Source organism: Peromyscus leucopus, chromosome 20, assembly GCF_004664715.2.
Source record: "Peromyscus leucopus breed LL Stock chromosome 20, UCI_PerLeu_2.1, whole genome shotgun sequence".
Classification (NCBI taxonomy): Eukaryota; Metazoa; Chordata; class Mammalia; order Rodentia; family Cricetidae; genus Peromyscus; species Peromyscus leucopus.
In genome coordinates, this window is record NC_051080.1 from 20,787,949 (window position 1) to 20,812,339 (window position 24,391).

Below are 24,391 nucleotides of genomic sequence, written 5' to 3' on the forward strand. Positions count from 1 at the left end.
TCCCCTAATAAATAAGTCGTATCGTAGCACCTTGCAATGGCGGGAGAGGGAACCCAGGCTCTTGTTCTGATGCTTCCTGTGTCTCTGCCTCTGCAGACATCGACGAGTGTGAGAATGACCACTACAATGGCGGCTGCGTCCATGACTGCATCAACATCCCCGGGAACTACAGGTGCACCTGCTTTGATGGGTTCATGCTGGCTCATGATGGACACAACTGCCTGGGTGAGTGGAGAGGCTGGGCCTTACCTCTGATCACAGCCTCCCTGTTTCTCCGTGCTAGCACGTGGAGTTGGGGGGCTGTGCAAAGATGCACCTTCCTCTGGCTCCTTGAAGTAGTTTGCCAAGTTGCCATAACAAAAATACCGCAAACCATGTGGTTCGATGGTAGAAATTTTCTTCCTCGATGTTCTGGAGGCTGGGGGACCAAGATCAGACACAAACGGCTGCCTTCTTGTATATGCTGTGAGTGAGGTGACTCAGTGGGTGTATTAGGTAGGTACTTTTGTGTTGCTGTGGTAAGACACCATGACCAAGGCAGCTTATGGAAAAGTTTGTTTGGCTTATGGTTCCAGATGAATAGAAGTGCATCATAGAGGGGAGGTACGGCAGCTGGTGGCAGGTGTGGAGGCATGGCAGCAGGCATTGGAGCATGGAGGCAGGAGCAGGCAGCTGAGAGATCACATCTTCAACTGCAAACACCAAGCAAACAAAACACACTGGGAGTGGGATGTGGCTGTAAACTCTCCAAGTCCACCCCCAGGGACATACTTCCTGCAGTAAGGCTGCATCACCCATAACCTCCCCAAACAGCGCCACCTACTGGGGAGCCAAGTGTTCAAATACATAAGCCTGTGGGGGACATTTCTTATTCAAACCACGATGGTGCATAAAGGGACACGCCACCAAGCCTAACAACCGGAGGTCAGTCCTCAGGATTCATGTGGTAGAAGGAGAGAACTGACTCCTGCAAGCTGTTCTCTGACCTCCACACGTGTGATGTGGCACTTCTGCCCACAGACACACACACACCACACACACACACACACACACACACACACACACACACACACACACACATTAATTTATTAATTAATTAATTAATTGAGGACATCTGTCATATTGGAGTAAGTCCATCCCCAACAGCTCCAGTCTGAAATGTAACTGCCTCTTTAAATCCCTGTCTCCAGATACAATCACATTTAGAGGTAACAGCGGTTCGAGTCCTTCAACATGAGACTTGAGGGAATACAGTTCAGCCCATCGTCTTGTATACCTCCAACTCTCCACACTTCAAACCTATCTTAAACCGATTAGATAAGACTTATACGCTGATTATTTTTGGTGAGTAAAGTTGAGAGTGTGTAGAAGACTAGGGAGGGAAAATGTCGGTCTCTGCTGGAGAGTCTCCGCTGGTCCTCTGTCCACCTCTGCGGCCTTTACCGTCAGGCACACATCAGGCATCTTCACAAGGCTTCTTGGGGTTCCTATGACACAGAGATGAACTGGGTGGTGTATGTGATAGACATTGATTCTCTCATACCTCTAAATGTTAGAAATCCAAAATTGAGGCAGGGCTGTTTCTATCTGAGGGCTGGGGGTAAACTTATTTCCAAGGCCTTTCTCCTGGCCCATGGTCACTCATGAATTCTTAAGTGTTTCCCCATGTCTTCACATCGTCTTAGCTCCGTAGACATTCTCAGGGTCCGGATTCCCTTCCTCATTAGGACATCAGTCATACTGGATGAGGGCCCACCATGGCTACCTCATCTCATCCTGATCATATGCTGTGATGGTTATAATCGTCATCTTGGCTGGATTCAGATTCACCATGGAAACACCTCTGAGTATGTCTGCAAGGGATATTCTAGATTAGGTTCACTCAGGTGAGACAACCCACACTAAATGTAGGGGCCACCATTCCATGTGCTGGGGTCCCAGACTTCATAAAAAAGAGAAAGCGAGCTGCCCGGGGGCTTTTGTCTCTGCTTCCTGGCCATGGATGCGATGTGTCCAGCTGTTTCCTCAATCCCCTGCGTCACAACCTCCCACCGTGACGGATTGGGTCCCTTTCAGCTCCCTCCCTTAAGTTGCTGGAGATCTCAGACACCAGAAAAGTGACTGATATAACTACAAAGACCATTATTCCCCCAGAGGCCACATTCACAGCTCTGGAACTAAGGCTTCAGAAGCTTTTGAGGGGACGACATGGAGGTGGTTCCCAGCCTGTAACCCAAGGGACAGTCACTCGTGGACCACACAGTGCTCTCAGAACAGACTTGCCTGTTCTCAGCTCTCCTCTACCATCAGCTGCAGAAGCAGAGCCGCTGGATCCAGGAGGGCATGTGTGTGATTGACAGGAGCATGGTTGTGAGCAGGTCATAGGCCTGTCGGGGTCTCTGTCCCTGGTCAATGAAAGAAGGCTGTCAGAGCTCTTAGTATCGTCATGGTCTCTGAGATTCCACTATGTCACCAGGCTGAGTATAAGGATGAAGTGATAGTATAAAGCCGAGGGGCCCGCACGGAGTACAGACAAATAAATGGTCAACTAGCCAGCGTCCGCCATCTTTCTGCCTTTGCCGTGAGAATCCAGGGTGAGTCTGGGCAGAGAACATTTTCTTCCCCGTTTCCCTAAGCGATCCTTCAGAATCATCGCCGCAGATGGCTCTAAAGGGTTAAAAGATCACCGGGATTTTCTAGCCTTGCATACAGGAATTTCTGCCTGGGGCCAAGCAGACCCTCAGGGTGCCAGCTGCCTTGTCAGCACTGGGTAGAGGGGTTCAATACCCCAAGCGCTTGGGCCTCCCCTTCCGAGCGGCACGTCGGTCTGAGAGCTGCTGCTGTCTGGTTTTGTTTAATGCGTGTTGGGGCTCAGATGAGCTCATTATGGGAAACAGATCTGTGAACATGTAATTACACCCCAAATAAGTGCCAAAACAGAGGTCTGGACAAGGGTTAGTAAAGACCAGAAGGGCCTGTGAAAAGCTACCCCTGGCTGGGTGAGCATGGGGGTGAAAGCAGGATTGCCAGAGCTTCAAAGAGGCAGCTCGCAGCGGGCTCTCGGAGGGGGAAGACGTGTGGAGGTCTGGGCACCGCGTGTGTGAGGGCTGCAGGCAGCGCCTCAGGCTGGGCTCAGGGACTGCAGAGCCCGGCAGGGGCTTTGACTGGGGACCACACAGCTTTTACAGTGCCAGCACCCAGGTGGAGCGTGGTCGCTGACCCCCTCACCTGGTGCCTGTGCCGCTTCCTCGGCCGCTTCCTCAGCTGCTTTTCCTCTGCAGCAAATATGTCTCAGTAACTGAGTTGTCAGTGAAGGCTCTGCTCACCACTGTCCCTGGGGAGAGCCCATTAGGAGCAAGGAGTGTCACCCTGGCCAAGGGGACAGACCTGGACGCTGCTGGTTTGCCGCGTAAGTCTTGGCTCTCCGGTTCCGAGCTGTTTAGTCTTTGGTCAGTGTCTTGGATTCTCTGTGCCTCTGTTTCCTACCTACAACGTGGAACGTGTCTTAGAGGGTTCGGGTGCGGGTTCGGTGAAATCACAGATGTAGTTAGCAGGGTGTCTGACACCAGAAATGTCATAGCATGGGTTAGATGCTCAGCTGCCAGTGGAGATGTATCATATGAGCTGCTTTGATGCCCCCCAACACCTCACGGGACCATGGTCTGTGCTCCCTGGCTTGTGTATGGCACCCTGGACTCCCTGGCTGGGCTCTGTGTCCTTCTCTGTGAAGGACTACTCTTAACCCCTGCTAGGGTCGGCGCCCCCAACCCCCCCTACCCCTCCAGCCTCCAAGCCTGATGGTGAAGTCTATACGGGTCTTTGTTTCAACAACATTGTTTTCACTATGGATTCTTTTTACACTGATAGATATGAAAGACCTAGGCAAGACCCCTCTCTGCGGGCCCAACCCCCCCCCCCACCGCCACCACCCTGAGCACAGATCCTGGGGCAGCTGAGGGCAGACCTTTTCCTACAGGCTTCTTTTGTTTGGTCTTTTTTTTTTCCTTTTGGTCTTTTTCCTTCTCAAGAGAAAACTCCAACTCAGAGAAGTCAGGCCTCGGTTACAGCCGGCTCCAGCCCAGACCGACCGTGTGACCCCAGGCTTGTTGGCCGAACTTTTAGAGCCTCAGTCTTACATCCATGAAACACATTAAGAACAGATGCCTGGGAGTTGGGGAGACGGCTCAGTTGGTAAAGTGCTTGCTCTGTGGGCACAGGGACCTTAGTTTGATCCCCAGAACCTACATTTAAAATCTAGGCAGAGGAGTGCACACTTATCCTAGCGCTGGGCGGCAGAGGTGGGAAGATCCCCTGGGCTTACTGGCCACCCAGCCTAGCTTACTTGGTGAGTTCCAGGCCAGTGCCTGAGAAATTACACCAGAGGTTGGCTTTTGGCCTTCTCTGGCACACATACCATATACATGTATGCATACATATGCCCACAGGCACACATGTACACACACACACACACACACACACAACACACACACACACGGAGCAGGGGGGAGGGGACATTGATACTTGGGTTGCAGTGAGTTGCAAATTATAATTGAGAAATGAGCGGGGCTGGGACACGGGAGAGTCCATCGAAGACTCTGGTGCCCCTACTCTTCCTGAGTCTTAGAGCCTGGGGTCAGCTCCTTGGGTCCTCCCTGCCTTGGTTGCCACAGCTAGGCCATGGTCTAGGAGACCAGCCTCCCAGAGAGTGGTGGGCTGACTAAGTCCAGAGGAGACTTGGGGCTGGCTGTCACCATCGTGTCCTGGCAGAGATTTCAAGTCAGTTGCCTAGCGCCCACCCCTGACCCTGGGCGCGTTTGATTTCCCCCCACTGCTGTGTTGGGTCGCCATCACAGAAGGAATTGTCTGCACTTCCGAGGTGCATGCCTGTGATCCTAGGACTTGGGAGAGGGTTGGGTGTTCACAAGGCCAGCCTGTGCTACATGAGACCCCATTTCAAAAAAAGGGCAGGGGAGACATTTTCCTCTCACTCTTGCTTGGTGACTGTTGTCCTGCCCCCCCCCCCCCCCCCGCCATAGTTACGAGACTCAAGGCAGGATCACAAGGAAAGCCTTGTGATGTAATGGTTATAGTCCCACAGTAATGGCGAAACTCTCCCTCCCTTGACACAAGCGCCCTCCTGGTGACCCGTAGGCTCGATATGACTCCTGAATTCTAGGACTCCTTGCACTTTGTGCCAGACGATACAAACATGGGCGGAGCCTGCTCCTCTCCCTCATCCCCGTCCCCTCCCCCATCCAACACCACCCCGGGCAGGAGGACTACTAACCTGTTGGGGTTCTGACCTGCGCCCCAAAGCAGCAGCCCGATGGCTGTGACTCAGACACAAGTGTCATGTGTCCTGGTAATCAAAAGGTTGGGGGCCCTTGACACAGGACATGCTGGGGTCCCAGGTGCCCAGGGAATGGTCTGCAACAGGGTTTGGGGAGGGAACATGTTGCAGGCGATGGTGTGTCCCCCTCAGGGACTCAGTCTTCCAGAGGGAGGCTGGCAACTATGAGAGAAGCGGAGGAGGGGCTAAAAGTGTGGTGTCCGAGTCAGGGCACCCTTGGCCCACCCCTCAGGGCGGCACTGGAGGGGGGGTGTCCTGAGCTGCCACCCGGAGAGAGTGTGAATTCCTCCGACTAGCTATAGCCAGTCCTCTCACACTCCAGCACTTGCTCCTAGAACTTCCTGCTGGATGCCAAAGCTTCCAGCGTAATTTTACCCCCAAGGCCTGCTGGGTGTGTGTGAAGGGTCCCCTGAGTTGCTAGAGGGTCCTCTGTCCCCACGGCTGCATGTGGCCCCGCACCTCTCCTCAGACACAGAGCCGCGGCCTGTCTGTCGGGCAGAGGGAAGCGTGGGCCTGGATGTTGTTTTGACTGCAGAAGTCTTGGTAGAGAGCATTGTTCGAGTTGTAACCCTGAGGAGCCCCGTTGAGTTCCTGGGGACAGTGGCAGGGCTAAGCCCAGCCCTGGTCATGAGAGAGAACTGGGGGCTTTGAAAAGTACCCGGAGTGGGCTGAGGTCGGTTTCCCGTCTGCAGCCTTCACCGTTTCTTGGCTTTTGAGCAGGCAGGTCTATTTTCTTGTGGAGATGGCTTGTCTGTGACCAGGTCCTGGACGGGAGCCAAGTCTGTGCTCTGGAGAGCGAAGGCCTCTCTCTATTTGACATCTTTATTGAGGAATTTCTCAAATATAACAGAAAATGACACCGGGGGGAATTGAAACCAGGATGAGATCTTACTCAGCCCGAAATGGCCGCCTTTGGCTGTGTAATTACTTGAAATAGCAGTTCTGTTTGAAAAATATTATTCCAAACTCAGCGCGATCGGCCAGCTGAGCAATATTTAGGCTAATAGAATAAGATTCTTTTTTTTTCATCTTAAATTAGAACCAGCAGCGGGTCATTTTCCCCCCATCCCCACAAAGCAAAGCTCTCTTTTTCTGAAGCCATCCGTTCACTTAGCCAGATGTCTTCAAACTCCGTCTTTACCTTGACTTACTGAAAAATGTGTTTCTCAAGTTGCTCACAGCTGGAATTTTGGACCGCCCCCCCCCCCAGCACTTTGATCCCGGTGGAAGAGAAGTCATTTGTAGCCGCGTCCAGCAGACATGCTGATTGATTAACCAGATGGCTCTATACCAGAGAACATGGATTGAGCGCCTACTGTGTGCCTCACCTTGTGCTCAGAGACTGGGCCAGATGAGAGGTGCATTTCTGTGCATGCCCCAGGTTGCATTTATGTTTTCTCACAACATAAATTGTCCCCCACAACATCCACAGGTAGGTGCCGTTGGCAGCCTTTTTCTAGAACCTAGTTGGGTAGCAGCCCCGAGCAACAACTCTTAACAAATGAAGAGACCTGGGCTCAGGGAAATGACCTACTCAAGGTCACAAATGCCAGTAAGACGCACAGCTTAGACCAGACCCAGCAGGTGGTTTTTGTCTCTTCAAGTCTTAAGCCTGTGCCTGCCGACCACTCCTGACCCACAGCGCCCAGGAGAGCGGACCAGGTTGAGGGACAGGTCCCTGATGTGTCCTGTCAAGCACGCACCCTGTCTTGGAGCCACGAAGCCCCTTGTGTGGTCCCAGCACTGTTCTGGGGTGCCAGGTCAGGTGGGCAGTGGCGTGCCAAAAGGCCAGAGGGCACCTCCTCCCTGCACTGAGGAAGAGCTGACTGACTTACTCAGGCAGCTCCCTTGGGACTTTGTCCTGCCCCATGTGACCGTATTCAGCCCTGTTTTCCCAAAGTTCCACTGCTTCCCCAGGGCACCTAGCTCTCGAGGAATGCAGCAAGGGCCCTGCTCACCCTTGTTCCTCTCGACTTGCGCCCTCGCCCGTTGTCCATGCCTCGGGCCCTCTTACGTGTGTCTCCGCTGTTGACAAGCTGCCTATAAAGAGTTGTAGAACCGAGGATTTCCCACCTGAACAGCGCCTTCGCTGCATCGCTGTGCAGGACCCGCAGGTGCCAGGGGCCGAGAAGAATTCGATGGAAAGCCTCCAGGGCCCCGGATTGTCGAGGATGGAAGCTTGTCACCCATGGAAGAGGAAGTGCCTCTGAACTTGCTGCCCAGGGCTCAAGCATGTGTGTGTGTGAACAAAAGCTGCTCTGTGTTCCTACTGTGTACCCACCGAAGACACAAGCAGTAATGACAATCAGTACCACGAGCTCACCCTTCTGGATCCACACAGTAGGAACACAGACAGCCACGTGTGAACATACAGCTCAGCAAAGTCATTTCAGTAGGGTCAAATCCACCAAAAACAATAATAACAGCCAAACAGCCTGCTAGAAAGTGCTGGGCTCGGGGGAGCATGGCTGTGCCAGACCACTGGGTTCTGATCACATTGCTACATGAAAACCACACCATACCAAGTGGTATGAAATACCGCCATTCTCTGCCTGTGGGTTCCATGGGTCAAGAACCAAGTCAGGGATAGCCAGCCTCTGCTCCAGCATGTCTGGAGCCTCAAGTGGAAGACATGAAACTGGAGAAGACCTGATGGCCAGGAGCTGGAACCATCTGGAAGCTTCCTGGCTCGTGTCTAGTGGTGGTTGCTGGATGGAAGCCAGAATGTATATGGGCAGCCTTTCTGTCTGGGCTTTCTTGCAAGCCAGGATGCACCTCCCCTGCAGGGTGTCTGAGTCTCTGCAGAACAAGGTCAAGTGTGGGAACCCCCTCACAAACTCAAGGGAGGGTGGTTTCAGCGGTCTCCCCTGATTTAAGGGGAGCAGATGTGGGAGGGGACCCCAGGAAGAAGGAAGAAGTGTCTTGTAGAGGTCTGAGGAACTCTGCTAACAGAAGGGAGGCATAGATGAGTTTGGGGACAGGTCACTGTGTTTAGAGAATCCTAGTGTGGGAGAGGGAGGGAGGTGAGTTCCAGAGGGAGGCCGGAAGCAGTCACAGATTACTCCGGGACCCTAGAAGGGGGTGGGTTTTATGCCAAGTAACTGGGAAGCGGGAGGAGCATTTTGATCAGTAACTAACATGTTTTGATTGACATTCTAATACATATCCTTCCTGGCATCAAGTAGAGACTGTTACGGGGCTAAGGGGCAGGGTGCTTCATCAGGGAGGCCCCTATAATGGCGTGGCTGGGTGCTGGTGACTCAGTGTAGGGTGACAGTGGTGGAGCCGGTGGCTCCATTCAGAAATGCATTTCACAACAGCCAACAGGAAGTCCCAATGGCTTCAACAGAAGCAGCCAGGGAAAGCAAGGACCAAAGGGTTTGACGGTCAGTGTTGGTGTGACTCTGCCTTGTGACTTAGGCGAAGATGCCTTGGATGGGGAAGGGACCGGTAGACGTTTGTGTGGGATGGGCTGCAGGACTCACATCAGCTTGGTTGACTTCTGTTTGAGATAATCACCAGTCTTCACAGTAGAAATGGCACACAAGGTCAGATGTCTCTGGAGTCCGACCTGGGGGACGTGTGAATCACTAGCTTCAGGATAGCTTTGAATGCCAGAGATGTTGTGGATGGGTCATTTCAAAAAGATCACGTGTGTACCTGCCCTGTGCAGCCCCCTTGGATGAGAGCTCCAATACGGAGGATGACCTGTTCCTTGACCTTAGGAAGCATGGACATTCAACCTGCCTGGCTTTGGACATCCTGCCTGAGCTGATCACTGTGTGATCTTGGGCGAGTAACTTAGCTTCTCTGGGCTTCTCTCTATAAGGTGGAGCCAGTGGCCATGTTTATTTCTGAGCCCAAGAGGAGATGAGCTTTGTAAAGCACCCAGCTTGGAGCCTCCCTCGCACTCACCAGAGGCTCCCTAGATGTCAGTCATCTACTTACCATTGTCCTAGTGTGCAAAGCCAGAGCACTTTTTAAAGAACACTAGTCTGGTTTTGAGCCAGTGAAGAGGCAGTGGGCAAGCCTGGGCTGCGGGCTGTGTGCGGGGGACCTGCAGCAGAGACCCGAACCCCACATCCTACGAGGTGCTCCTGTCCGACAAACCACAGCTCGCAGGCTCCCTGTCAGACAGTCCTCCATCCTCTTGAGGGGCTGTGGGGTCACATGACCTCAGTGCGTCTCATACTGTCTAGTCTGGTCACATCCTCTTATTTCTGTCTTGTTCTGGCCCCCTGTGGGGGTGGGAACAGCTCTTCTCTGTTGTGTCCGGGTGGAGGCAAGTGTGCAAGTGACGTTGGAGGCTGTCCAGTGGCAGAGGAGGAGAAGGGCGCCGGGGAGACCTTTGCAGGGCCCAGTTGTATGTGGGGAGGAAGTCACTGGGATGCCTAGATGCTGGGGGTGGGGACGGCCATCATGGCTGCTCCCTGAGCTGGGCTGGGTGTGTGATGAAAGGACTACCAGCCCCTCTGGGAAGACAGCTGGAGTCAACACTGCTCCTCCGAACCCCACGGAAGGTTCCAGTCGTCTCTATTTGTTTTCATCCTCCAGCAGCTCGAAAAGTGTTTCTCGCTGGGGGAAAAAATGTTGACCATCTTAATGTAAAAACTAAACATCCTGGGCCAGCCCTGTCTCCTCTGCCAAAGCAGCGGTGTTTCTGAGGTAAAGGGAAGAACTTTTCCCTGCTCCCTGTGCCCCCCCCCCCCCCCGGTGCCGCCACGCGCCTGCCTGCTCACTGTGGCCCATGCTGAGGTGATTGGAAGGAAACCCTGGGCTGTGTTAGCTGTTGGAGCTCACGTCCGTCCGTCAGTCTGCTTCTCTCAGCTTTTTACAACTGTTCCGTTTGGCTTCAGTTTTTGCTGAGACAGGATCTCACGTAGCCCAGCCTGGACTTGAACTTGCTCTGTATGGGGGGACTGGCCCTGAACCCCTGATCCTGCTGATTCTGCCTCTAGTGCGCTGGGATTACAGGCATGCTCCAGCACCGCAGGTTTGCATCTGTTAATTTGATAGAAATTCCTTGGCCCGAGAAAAAGAAACACGTGCTGGATTGCCCCATCGCTGCAAAAATGGGAAGCAGGTGTGGGGAAGTGGAATGGTTCCAAGCTGGGGGGTAGGGGCTCCCCTCCCCTTCTCCAGGGTCAGCCAAGAAGTGGGGTGAGCTTCTTTGAGAAGAGCCCAAGCCAGCACTGAGGGAGAAAGGACCGTGGGCTAAGAGTCCGGCGCTGGGGGCTGCTGCCTCCCTGGAGGATGCTGGGACACTGTCCGTAAGCCTCAGCTTCCACATGGTATGTGAGATTAAGTGAACGGGATTCAGCCAGTAGTTTTCAGACTTTGTGGGCTTGTGTGGACAGCATCAGAATTCCTGTTCTTCGGAGATCATGCTGGGGTCACGCTGCTCTGGCTAAGATGGGAAGCCAGATTTGGGAAGCCATCCATTCACCCCACAAGGTTCCTGGAGCCTCGGGAACAGGCTGGGACCTCCTGATCAGGCTGCTTCTCCCTCCAGATCCGTGAGTTAGCCTCAGGGAGAGTAGCCAAGCTCCTTCCTCTGCCCTCCTTATCTCGGGAGACAACCGCTGCCTTCCTCGGGACTCCAGCACCTGGAGTGACTTTCAGTCCCCTAACCAGCTTCCCTCCTGCTCGCCAGGCTGGGTCTGTGCTCCCTGCTGCCGGAATGCCTTGCCCTCTGCCTCCTAGTTAAGCCTGCTTGGCTCACCCACACATACACAGTCGGTCCTCCGGCCATGGCAAGGGACAGCCCCAGAGCAGTCTTTCCCGATGGCACGCTTTCTGTGGCATCCTGTTGAGGCGGCCTTGAGAGTCCAGGCGTGGGTCATCATCCTACGTCCCTGAGGTCCCAGAGGGCTGTGCTCCAAATCGACCTGGATGTCCACCCAGGCCTGTGCAGGGTCTTGTGTAAGACAGGGGTAAGAGGGGGCCATGGGAAGGAGGGCACCTGACAGCGGTGAGTGTGCAGACCTGACAGCGGTGAGTGTGCAGACCTGACAGCTGTGAGTGTGCAGACCTGACAGTGGTGAGTGTGCACACCTGACAGTGGTGAGTGTGCAGACCCGACAGTGGTGAGTGTGCACACCTGACAGCGGTGAGTGTGAACACCTGACAGTGGTGAGTGTGCATACCTTACAGCTGTGAGTGTGAACACCTGACAGCGGTGAGTGTGAACACCTGACAGCGGTGAGTGTGCAGACCCGACAGTGGTGAGTGTGCACTCCTGACAGTGGTGAGTGTGCAGACCTGACAGCGGTGAGTGTGCAGACCTGACAGTGGTGAGTGTGCACACCTGACAGCGGTGAGTGTGCAGACCTGACAGCGGTGAGTGTGCACACCTGACAGTGGTGAGTGTGCACACCTGACAGTGGTGAGTGTGCAGACCCGACAGCGGTGAGTGTGCAGACCTGACAGCGGTGAGTGTGCAGACCTGACAGTGGTGAGTGCAGACCTGACAGCGATGTGTGCAGACCTGACAGTGGTAAGTGTGCAGACCTGACAGCAGTGAGTGTGCACACCTGACAGTGGTGAGTGTGCAGACCCAACAGTGGTGAGTGTGCACACCTGACAGTGGTGAGTGTGCACACCTGACAGTGGTAAGTGTGTATACCTGACAGCGGTGAGTGTGCAGACCTGACAGCTGTGAGTGTGCACACCTGACAGCGGTGAGTGTGCAGACCTGACAGCTGTGAGTGTGCAGACCTGACAGCGGTGAGTGTGAACACCTGACAGCTGTGAGTGTGCACACCTGACAGTGGTGAGTGTGCACACCTGACAGCGGTAAGTGTGTATACCTGACAGCTGTGAGTGTGCACACCTGACAGTGGTGAGTGTGCAGACCCAACAGTGGTGAGTGTGCAGACCCGACAGCAGTGAGAGTGCAGACCCAACAGTTGTGAGTGTGTACACCTGACAGTAGTGAGTGTGCAGACCTGACAGTGGTAGTGTGCAGACCTGACAGCTGTGAGTGTGCACACCTGACAGTAGTGAGTGTGCACACCTGACAGCTGTGAGTGTGCACACCTGACAGTGGTGAGTGTGCATCCTGACAGTAGTGAGTGTGCAGACACAACAGTGGTGAGTGTGCAGACCTGACAGCTGTGAGTGTGCACACCTGACAGTAGTGAGTGTGTACACCTGACAGTGGTGAGTGTGCAGACCCGACAGCTGTGAGTGTGCAGACCCGACAGCTGTGAGTGTGCAGACCCGACAGCTGTGAGTGTGCAGACCCGACAGCTGTGAGTGTGCAGACCCGACAGCTGTGAGTGTGCACACCCGACAGCAGTGAGTGTGTACACCTGACAGTGGTGAGTGTGCAGACCCGACAGTGGTGAGTGCACACCTGACAGCGGTGAGTGCGCACACCTGTCACTGGCACAGAGCGCCCCGCACACATCAAAGTGCACAGGTCCAGTGGGAAGGCGTCTCACCGGCTGGAGCCGCGGTGACTCAGAATCCACCCGCACCGCGTCTCTGCTCCCGATGCCTAGAGAACGCCCCTGGAAGTCAGGCGCCCTGGGCCCTTACTCCTGAATCCCTTCCCAGCCCGCGTGGGAGAGGCCAGTTCTGTGCCTCAGTTTCTTCTGGAAAGGTGGTGTGGTGACGGAACCGGGAGAGGACCCTGGGAATGAAGCATGTTGTTGTGTGTGGAGGCACGTTCTATGGAGGAGCGGTCTGTGTAGTGAACATGGTCTGTAAAAGGTGTGGTCTGAAGAAGTGGGGTCTAGATACACGAGTGGTCTGTGGAGACATGTCTGTGAGGGGGTGGTCTGTATGAGAACGTCATGATTTGTGTTAGCGTGTGTTCGGGGAGTGGTTTGGTGCAGGTGTGGTCAGGGGAGTGGTTTTGTGGGTGTGGTCAGGGAGTGGTCTGTGTGGGTGTGGTCGGGGCATGGTTTATGGGTGTGGTTTGTGTGGGTGTGGTCATGTGTGGTCTGTATGGTGTGGTCGGGCGTGGTCTGTGGGTGTGTTTTGCGTGGGTGTGGTCAGGGGCGTGGTCTGTATGGGTGTGGTCGGGCGTGGTCTGTGGTGTGGTTTGTGTGGGTGTGGTCGGGAGTGGTTTATGTGGGTGTGGTTTGTGTGGGTGTAGTTGGGCGTGGTTCTGTGGGTGTGTTTGTGTGGGTGTGGTCAGGCGTGGTGTGTGGGTGTGGTCAGGGAGTGGTCTGTGTGGGTGTGGTCGGGGTGTGGTTTGTGTGGGTGTGGTCAGGGAGTGGTCTGTGGGTGTGTTTTGGTGGGTGTGGTCAGGGCGTGGTGTGTGGTGTGGTCAGGGAGTGGTCTGTGTGGGTGTGGTCGGGGTGGTTTGTGTGGGTGTGGTCAGGGAGTGGTCTGTGTGGGTGTGTTTTGGTGGGTGTGGTTGGGGCGTGGTTTCTGTGGGTGTGGTTTTGTGTGGGTGTGGTCAGGGAGTGGTCTGTGGGTGTGGTTTTGTGTGGGGTGGTGATGGGTGTGGTCGGGGAGTGGTCTGTGTGGGTGTGGTGTGTGGGGAAGTAGTTTGTGGGGTGTGGCTTGTGGGGTGGGTACTGTCTGTGGAAGCCAACTGTGGTCTGTGGAGAAACAGCAGATGTGCGGTGCATAGGCCTTCTGCTCCTTCCCCCTCCTTCAGCCAGCGGTCAAGTCAGGACTTGGTCGTGCAGGACAAGTGAATGGTCAGAGCAGCCCTTTGCCCTGGGCTGAGGTCTGTTGTCGCTCCGCCCCACACCAGCCCCATCGTTAGCAAGTCTCTGGTGGCTTGGGGAAGAAGCCCAGCTCTGTCCCAGAGCAGAGACTCCATAACAGAGAGTCCATAAACAGCAGAGTAAACACAGGCCATGGACAGAGGGCAGCCGGCAAGTCAGACGCTTGTCCTCCCCATGTTCCGTTTGCAGCCCCGGTGCCGAGAGCTCAGGCAGAACCCTGGGGAATAAACAATAAATAAGTGTCTTGTGAAAACTCTTTAAAAATATCCTGCCTCCAAATCATAGGCCGAGACCCAGCTCTGAGTTGTGCCCCTAAAAGGGACATTGGCAACAAATGAGGGTGTCCCAGTCTCTCACCCACACCTCTGCCAACACTCTTGCTTATCCTGGATTGACTGGACGTCTTGGGTAGCATCTTGGGTCACCCAAACATAACCAGGGCCAGGCTGTGTCTGGGAAGACGATGCAGCCGCTCCTGCCCTGGCACAGCAGAACAGGGCCCTGGCTGTTTCTGATGGCCATCAGCCAGCCCGTACATCCGCCTGCCCAGCAACCCTCCCCCTTCCCCACCTCATCCCAACCACATGCAACTAGAAATAGGTGTCTGGCAGGGACACCCTGTGCCCACTGGCGGTCTCCATTTGTGGAGTGGACCGTGGGCGTGGCTGCATAGTCTGAGGTCCTTCATCACCTCCCAAGTGCGGCTTCAACAAGGACAGGATTCTGCAGGCCACCTTGTCACCACCACCACCACCACCACCACCACCACCACCACCACCGCTGGCCCATCTGCTGGCTGCCCAGGGATCGGTCACCAGCAGAAGCACTTAAGACCGACTGTTGGGTCTTCCACATAGAATATGCAGGGGCTGGATTCCCAGTGGCAGCTCCATGGTGAGAAAGCCTGGCCCGCCCGATGGAAACAGGAGTCCCAGGAGGTCCTACCTGCCACACCAGCCCTTACTTTTCTTGCCTAAGCATCCAGCAAACTAAACGTTAAGCTGTCCCCAAGCTCCCCTTGTCCCTGCCTGGAAGCCCTCGTCCCTTGCTGGCCCAGGTATTCTAGTCCCCAACTGCCCAGGTCTCTGCCCTAGCCTCCCTGCAGAGTGACTGGCTGCCATACACCCCCCCCCCCCCAGCCTGCATAGAAAAGTCGTCCTCGCCCCGAAATTGAGTTACAAGTGTCTGTTTACTTATCCCTCTTCCACATGTGGGATAATTCTACTGAAACTTCCAGAGAAATCAGAAGCAAAGTCAGAGGACATTTGCCCTGGCCACCCTATTCTAAGGTCATGTCCAGACTTGTCTGGACATAGACATAACTTTATGGTTATAAGCATTGCATTGATGTTTATATGCTCCCCACTCCAATGTCAGAACCCTCCTCAACACTAATACATAATTGTGTCGCCAAGAAGAGGGAATGTAATCAAGGCCCAGGATGTGGGGAGCTGGTAGCCAGCTGGTAAGACTGCTGCTGTGACACTCGGCTTCGAACAACAATGTACCTGGGGGAAATGACTTGTAACGTGGCAAAGCCCTCTCTGCCCATGTAGGCTCCCTGCATGCCCATGTCTGCCAGTCAGTTGGTTCTGGGGTTAGATAATGACTTCCAATATGGCGTCCTCTGTGTAATCAGTGCTAGGGGTGGGTAGTCCAGTGCTTTTTGATAATTGCCCATCCTGCTTGGAAGGAGTATAGATAGGGTCCAGGTATGGGGTGGAAAGAGGAGAAAAAAGAGTTTTGTTTTTGTTTTTGTTTTGAGACAGGGTTTCTCTGTGTAGCTTTGTCTTTCCTGAAACTAGCTCTGTAGCCCAGGCTGGCCTTGAACGCACAGAGATCCGCCTGTCTCTGCCTCCCAAGTGCTGGGATTAAAGGCGTGCGCCACCACCACCTAGCAAAGAAAGAGTCTTTTAAGAGATGGGAAACACACACACAAAGCATAGAGGCAGGAAGCCCAGGCAGGTGGAGAGTGGACTCCGGGTAGACACCTGTGAACCACAGGAGCCAGGTGCACCAGTGCCTTGCCAGAGACTGCAGGTGTCTCCAGAGCTGGGAGGGACCATCAGGGCCATGGGCAGACACTGCGTCTTAGTTAGGGTTTCTATTGCTGTAAAGAGACACCATGACCACAGCAACTCTTATAAAGAAATATTTAATTGTGGTGGCATGCTTACATTTCAGAGATTTAGTCCGTTATCGCCAGAAGCAAGACAGCAGGCAGGCAGACATGGTGCTGGAGAAGGAGCTGAGAGTCCTTACATCTTGACCCACAGGCAATAGGAAGTGGTCTGGTTGACTGGGTGTGGCTTGGGCAAAGGAGACCTCAAATCCCACACCCACTGTGACACACTTCCTCCAACAAGGCCACACCTCCTAGTAGCGCCACTCCCCATGGGGCCATTTTCTTTCAAACCACCACACACTGAGTGCACCACAGACTCACAGCTTGTCCTGCCATGACACCCAGGGCTGAGCCATCTAGCCCACCTACTGCTGTGGTACCCGCCCCCCACCTTCTTCACCCCTTCCCCACACACAAGACATTCACCGCATCCCACCCCCGAAGGTGCCTTTGCCCTCACTGGCCCCAGGCCATCTCAGAGAGAGGCTCAGAGGCTCTGGGCTGGCCCATCTCCTCTCCCAGCACACTCCCGGCCCGCCTCCACAGCCCTTCTGTGGTGTCAGGCTTTACATCCCTGTGACAAGATGTCTGATGTAAACAATTTAAGGTGGGGGGTGGGGGTGATCTCCTGGCTCCGGGGGGATGGATTCATCGTCCTTGACTGTCCTGACCCCGGGCCTGCTGCCTTCTCAAGTGTGTTGACCAATGAGACAAAGCCAGCACATGGTCCTGGTGGTCATCAACTGCTCCACCCCCAAAGCTGACCGTAAGGGGTGCGGAGTGTAGGGAAGACTACTCAGGCGGGCAAGCCAGTTAGAGGGCCAGTATGGGACATGTATGGGGCAGAAGGCTGAGCCGTATGACGGGGCGTGGGCCGCCGTGGTCCTCTCTCACAGAGGCCTCTGGGATGGAGCTGCGCAAGGAGAGGAAGCTAGAAAGTAGGAGAAGGAGGGGCTTGGAATACAAGCGTGAGGACTTGCGTTTGGGTCCTTAGAAACCACGAGAAAGGCACAGCTCTGGGCAGAGACAGGAGGGTCCCTGGGACTTCCTGACCAGCAGCAAGGCTAGCCAACTGGAAAAGTCCAGACTTAGTGAGAGACCCTGTCTGAGTTGAGAAAGACACCCAGTGTTGACCTCTGGCATACACACACACACACACACACACACACACATACATACACACACACACACACACACACACACACACGAGCCCACATGCACTCCCACCTACGCACACATATGCACGTACACACACATACCAAAAGAAAGGAAAGACAGCCCTGAACCCCATAGCAGTCTGCTAAAGGAAATGTCCTGCCCTGCCCTGCGCCGAGAGCTTGAGGAGGTTGGACCTGCCAAGTGCTGCAGCCAGAATTCTGGCCTAGAGATCCCCAATGCAAATAATGATAAGGTTGAAACTGGCTGACATCAGGCGGCATGGGCTGGCCGGAGGGACTGTGTCAGCTCATGTCTGTGGGGGTGTCAGGGCGATTCCGGGCCTACTCCGCTCTACAATTCTCTTGGGAGAAGAGAAAGGCTTCCGGCAGGCACACCACAGAGGTCATTGCTCCCATCTGGGGCCCTTGCAGGCCTCTCCCTCAGGCCCTGCCGGACCCTGAGCTTCCCCCACCCCACCTCTCCTCCCAGAGTTCTGTTTCCATGCCTTGTTTGTTTGGTTGGCTCCCTCCCCCTCGCCAGCCCTCCATTCTTATCCTCATCAAAAGAAATTTTAAAAAACCCAAGTGCCTCCCACAGATGTCCGGCCAAGGTCACATGCACAGCTGTGCTGTGTGGGGCCCGTGGGGAGGGGGGTTCTGTTCCTGTCCCTGCCCTATCACCCATGTGTGGACTGCGGGCAGGCTGCTGGCTGGGGAGCCTCCTGTCAAGGGGCTAGTGCCCCGGTGAGGCAGAGTCCCATCTCACCCCACCGAACTGAGAAGTTACTGGGAGAGCTGATCCTAGCACACATGAGGGCCAGTTTTCATTGTAAACTTGACCCGATCTAGAATGAGCTGGAAGAGTCTCCATGAGAGATTGACTAGAGCAGGGTGGCCTGTAGGCTTGTCCATAGGGGGTTTCTTGACTGATATTCATTGATATAGGAAGACCCAGTCTAAATGTGGGTGGAACCATTCCCTGGTCTGGGTCCTAAAGAGCATGAAAGAGAAGGTGGGCTGAGAACCTGTATCCATACATGTATTCTCTGTGCTCCTGACTGTGGATGTGACGCAGCCAGCCCCATCAAGCTTCTGCCCTGCAATGCCCCGCCATGATGGACTATAACCCAGAACCATGGGCAGAAATAAACCGGCTCACACCTAGGTTGCTTGTTGCCCCAGATATTTTACCCCAGCAACTGGACAGGAAGCTAAGATACCAGTGGGTGTGGCCAGCCTGGAGTTGGCAGGCAGAGGGCCAGGCTGGCGAGCATGTGGACAGAGTGGTCACCATAGACTTTGGGACCAGGAAAAGGGAAACCTGTTTGTGGGCTTCAGGAAGTAGGTAACTTGGTCTGGGATAGCTCAGTGTTGAAGGTCATTTCTGTCCTTTGAGAGGACCCGAGTTCGAGTCTCAGCACCTATATCAGGTAGTTCACAACCACCTGTAACTACAGCTCAGGGGGTGCAGTACTACCTTCTGGATTCCATGGCCACCTACACTCACACATGTGTATACTCATAATCAGACATATAGAATTTAAAATAAAAATAAACTGGGTGTGGTAATGCATGCCTTTAGTCTCCGCATTCAGAAAGCAGAGGCAAGTAGATCTCTGTAAGTTCAAGGCCAGCCTGGTCTACAGAGCTAGTTCTAGGACAGCCAAGGCGACAACAAAGAAACCCTGTCTCAAAAAACAAAAATTAAATTAAATTAAAACTGGGGGGAAAGTTAGATACAGGGCTGGTAAGATAAGGGTGTTTGCTACCCAGACTGAGGAGCTGAATTCAATCCCCAAAACTTGCATGATAGGAAAGAACCAATTCCCACAAGCTCTGACTTCCACATACCTGCCATGGCATAACCCCCATCTCCATCCACTAAATAAATGAACAAATGTAAAATAAAATTAGATACAGATTTATCATATTGTCTAGTAATGCTACTCCTTAGCATATATTGATGTGAATTAAAACATGTCCACCCAAAAACCTATATGTGAATATCCACAGTATAATTCATAATTGCATCAAAGTTGAAACAACCCTAATGTCCATTAATTGGTGAATAAACAAAATCATGGCAGGTATATAGACATAGGAATATTACTCAGTCATAAAATAGGTTGAAACTTCTAATACATGCTACACAACACTGGCAAAGCTTAAAAAGACTATGTTATGTAAAAGAAGGCAGACACAAAAGGACAAATCATATGTTATTCCGTCAATGTGAAATGTCTAGGCAGGGTAACTACATATAGAGACTGAATGGACTTGTGGTTGGCAGGGGTGGGGGGGGACTGGGATTCATTATAAAGGGACACATCGCTATTGTTTGGTGGGAAAGACATGTTTTAGAATTAGTAGTGACGGTTACACGATGAAGTAAGTGTGCCTTAAAAAAGGCCAAGGTACATCCAAGGTGTGAATTGCATCTCCATTATGAAAAGCAACTGTGGACGTGAAACATCGGGAGAGCACTGTCCCACACACTGCGAGCAGACCAGCAGACCAGCAGACCAGCAGACCACACGCACAGTTCCGCCCCTTGGTTCTGGTCAGCATTAAGCGCAGCCATAAGCTGACCTCCCGCCCCCCAAGAGCAGTCCTGGGAGACGATCGGGCCAAAGCTAAGTCAGGAGAGAGGCAGTTTAGGAACTCCTTTGCTCAGAGACGAGCAAACCAGGCAGGCCGAGCCCTCCTCCCTTCTCCCGTGTCTTCTTGTCACTTTTCCAGTTTGGAAGGGACTTGGCTGTCCGGCATGCTGTGCCTGCGATCCCCAGAGACTCAAGGCACTCCCTGAGTGTGTCTAGCATGGCTCGTGTTGTTGGTAGCCGCGTGGGCCAGATCTGGTGCTGAGGGCTTTGGCTCTGTACTCTGTCTACCCCACCACCCCACACCCCAACAGTTCAGCACTATTACCATCCCTGCCTTACAGAGAAGGAAACCCGGGCCTTGAATGGCTCAGCGGCCTGAGGTCAGAGCAGGCCCTAGCTGCCTTGTGCCCCATCTGGTGTGGCCTGTGGGAAAAGATCCAGACCCCATAGGCAGTGACCACAGGGTCACGGGCAGTTCTAAGGGGGAGTAGTTGAAGGCCTGAGCTAAGCTGCAAATCTGTGTCCTTGGCGACACAGAACCCTGGGGGAGCCTGGGTTAGCAGCTGAGTTCGGAAGGCAGGATCCTGAGGAGGAGCAGTGCCGGGTTGCAGGTAGCTCCAGCAGAGCCTGGCCCTCCCGGGCTGGCTTGGGGGTGAACTAACAGTAGGCTTGCTGGTCTAGAGAGCCAAGCTCCACACAGGCCTCGCTCAGTCCTGAGTACAGACTTGGGCCCAGCCCAAGAGGCCGGATGCTGCCGCCCTGCAGGGGACCCAGGAGTCGCAGGAGAAGGCTTCAGGTGACACCCAGACAGGTCCTCGGTGACCCGAGTATCCCTCCTGCTAGCCGAGCTGGAGATCTCGGCAGTTCAGGAGTGTCCGGATTCTGTCAGAACTCAGGCCCCAGATCTCTAAGACCCGTGTGTGTCTTACCCGAAATCGAATCCATCTGGCTCTTGTTTATTTACACTTAACTCATCAAATGCAATTTTGCAAGAGTCATTCCATAGCCAAGAGGCATTTCTGCCTCAGCTGCCCTTCAGAGGGGAGTGTGTGTGTGTGGGGAGGGGGGGGGGCATTGCTTCTGCCGGGACCGGGTGGCCGAGCTCCGTGGTGGAGGTTGAGCCTGGCTCCACCAATGAGCCTGAGCTTTGGTTCCCACCCACGGGATACGGGACGCTGCTGGAGCCTGTTGCAAGACCTGACACACAGTGGATTCTGGTCAGCCACAGAAACATGGGCGGGGTCCACTCAAAACACAGAGTCTCTGTGTCAAATTGCGAGCGTTCATAGGAAACACAAAGCAGCTGAAGCAGGATCAGGGCGTCGTGTTCAGTTATTAATAACTGCAAACTCGGGCTCCTCATCCAGAAGAGGACAAACAGCCCACTATTAATAAAAACAAACAGCCCCACCTGGGGCCAAGCAGCGGCCCTTGAGGGCAAACCGCAGACCTCTTGCAGACGGACGCCCTCCAGAAGCCTAGGGCCTGGCCTCAGAGACCCTTCCTGTGGGGAGACAACCGCAGCAAGTGGGCCCCAGCCCTGACATGACCCCTCAGGGCTGGTGGGAACAGGGTAGTGTCCGCAGAGCCAAGCTGGGCAGGAGTCGTAGCTGAGGGCTGCCTGTTCCCGTGCTAGTACCAGACCTGTGTCTGTACCGGGCAGTGACCCCGGAGACTCGGCGAGGCTCTGTCATGGCTACCATGTCCTGTCAAAGCTGGAGTCCCCGGTGGCCACACCCTTGAGGGGTGCTTCACGGGGAAGCTGGAAGATGTGAGACACAGAGTATACATCTAGGGGACACTGAGGTCTAAGATGGGCTGTGTCGTAGGAGCTGGAGCGATAGACGGACTTGGTGTGGAGGACAAATTGGCAGCCCTAGTGACTGTTGGGGTGGGAGGGAGACAAAAAAAAAATTGCTAGGAAACAGGGTGCTTCTCAGGCCTGGATGGCCAGGTGAGGCTCAGGCCAGACTGAGCTGAGGTGAGGTCTTCTGTGACCTTGGGTACCCGGGCGTTCCTAGGCTCCAGCACTCTCCGCTGCCACTGGCCACTGCCTTTGACTGAAGGAACAACTACCAGACAGTATTCCTACTGAGGGTCGCCTTGCGGACCACCCGAGGCCCAGCTCCCCCCCCCATTTGTTGTCTAGCACCTCAGCTAGCCAAAAGAAAGGGGGGCTCCTGCAGACGTGCACTGTATGTTGAAGGAGGGGACTTGTTCACCCCACAGAGGTGGTCTCGGCATCCCTCCCCAAGCTGGGCCTTCAGCATAAGGCGTGTGTCCTCCAGCCCTGCCACCGCCTGGTTTCAGGGTCTCCTCCAGAGCTTCCTAGAATCTGCTTCATAGCTTAGTTCCAGTGCCCAGGGGTTCCCTGCCTTCTGGGAAGCCCCGCTGTGGTTATAAAGGAAGATGGAAGAGTGTCAGCGTTCAGAAGCAAGATGGCCCCACCTCTATCCTAGCTCTTCCAAGACCCCTGAGCCTGGGGTGGAGAAGGCCCCTCAGGGTCTACCTGCACACAGGTTCAGTCTTGCTGATACCTTAAGGATTGTCAAGCTACTCTGAGGATGTCTCTAAGAGGGTCACTCTGCTGGCTGGACTGTGAGTCCAGCAGAACCGATGTTTTTTGGGAGCCTTGTAGAGTCATGAGCCAGCTCAGGACACACCTCCATGCGGAGGGCTTAGCTTTCCTGGCTGCCTGAGTCAGCACGCAGGACCTAGCCAGTTACTATCCTTGGGGGCTTCCAGAACTCTCCTCCTGCTGCCGTACTCACAGTCCCTTCCCTATGTGCCCGGCCCTGCCAATCCTCCAGCCTCAGGTCACTCATCAACTCGTGCCCACAGCCCAGGGTTTACACCACCTCCTCCAGGAAGCTTGCCATCCCTGTTTCCTGATCCAAAACCCCAAGTGGCATTCATTCTCAGTGTCTATGGATGCAGAAGGGCAAAGGCTTGGGTCTGAGGAGACGAGGCTGTCCCCGGAGAAGGGTATAAGTGTGTGTGAATGGGGCACATTCTGATCGTAGAAGAAGCAGGCTCTTGGAAAATGGCATAGAGAGCCTGCCCAAGTCCCCCTGGATGCCTGGTGTCTTAGTTCGGGTTTCTATTGCTGTAAGAGACTCTTATAAAGAAAAATTTCAAGCATTTCATTGGGATGGCTTACATTTTCAGAGGTTCAGTCCATTGTCATTATGGGGGACATGGTGGCATGCAGGCAGACATGGTACTGAAGAGGTAGCTGAGAGTTCTATATCTTGAAGGCAACAGGAAGTGGTCTGAGACACTGGGTCATATATAAGACCTCAAAGCCCGCCCCCACAGTGACATACTTCCTTCAAAAAGACCACACCTCCTCCAACAAGGCCACACTTCCTAAGAGTGCCACTCCCTTTGGGGGGGGCATTTTCTTTCAAACCACCACACCTGGTGAGCCAAGATAGCATTCCCCTGCAGCAGCAGCAGCGAGCCTCCCTCTGAAAGTGAGCTGTGATATCACCCCTAGTGTGATATCTCACCCTAGACTGCCAGGTATGGCCTCCTGCCCTGCCACCCTAGGCCCTCCTCTGGTGAAGGAGATACAGGCTTTTTCCCACCCATGGCAGGGACGGCACAGCGAAACCTGTGGTCTAGGCAAAGGGATGGAGTGGAAACTTAAGGCCTCCAGAGCTGGGAGACCTGGAAGGAGGCACTAAGGTGACAAGGAGGAACAGGGAACTGCCCTCTGCCCCGTGGACCCCTGACTGAGTGGTTCTCACTGACTGGAGAACACTCTGCATCCTTTGGGCTTTGAGAAAGTCTCTATCTCTCTTCTAAGAACCAGAAGTAATAGGAGCCAGATGCCGGGGGAAAAGGGCTCCTGAGTGGATCTAGTGAGCAGTGTCCGAGCTGGAGCTGAAACTAGCATGAGGCATCCTTCTGTGCAGTGACAGGGCATCGTGTTGCCTCTGACTGTTGAGGGAGTTCCCCACAGGACCAAACACACAGTCCATCAGTAAGAACAATCATGATTCCACAGAGAGAGAGAGGAAAACTTGTACCCCGCTGTTCCAAGGGGCTTCCTGAAAGACACTCTGCGGTCCAGCCACACTTCCTGGAGACAAGGCCCAGTACTGACCACACACTGAGGAAAAAGCAGAGCAGACCTCAGGGAGCACAATGCCTGGTATGGACTCCCTTCTGCCCTGAAGGCACCTCTCATAAAAGGATGCACCCTGTGCTGGGTCACAGTGTGCCGGCTAACTCCAGGGAACAGCCAAGGGGCTGTTTCTCCATGGTGCTCTGCCAGGTGACCCCCATCTGGCCTAGGTGGTAGGCAGACTTCCTGTGATCACAACTACACCCGCTGATCATTCTCCAGCCCCCATGAGTCCTCTTCGAGAGCTTGAGATGCAGAGTGTCTATGGAAGAGGTCGTGAGTGTGGCCGCAGGCTGTACAGGGACCCAGCGTCCCCAGGACTTTCCACCCGACTTGGGTA

The 24,391-nt window shown here is 54.2% G+C and overlaps 1 protein-coding gene across 1 annotated transcript in view; it reads left to right on the plus strand.

Annotated features, from left to right (window-relative positions):
• Scube1 (signal peptide, CUB domain and EGF like domain containing 1) overlaps positions 1-24,391 on the plus strand; it is a 124,896-nt gene that overhangs the window by 23,011 nt on the left and 77,494 nt on the right. The window contains 1 exon segment of the mRNA XM_028856745.2: positions 97-225. Coding sequence (XP_028712578.1) covers positions 97-225 — 129 coding nt within the window.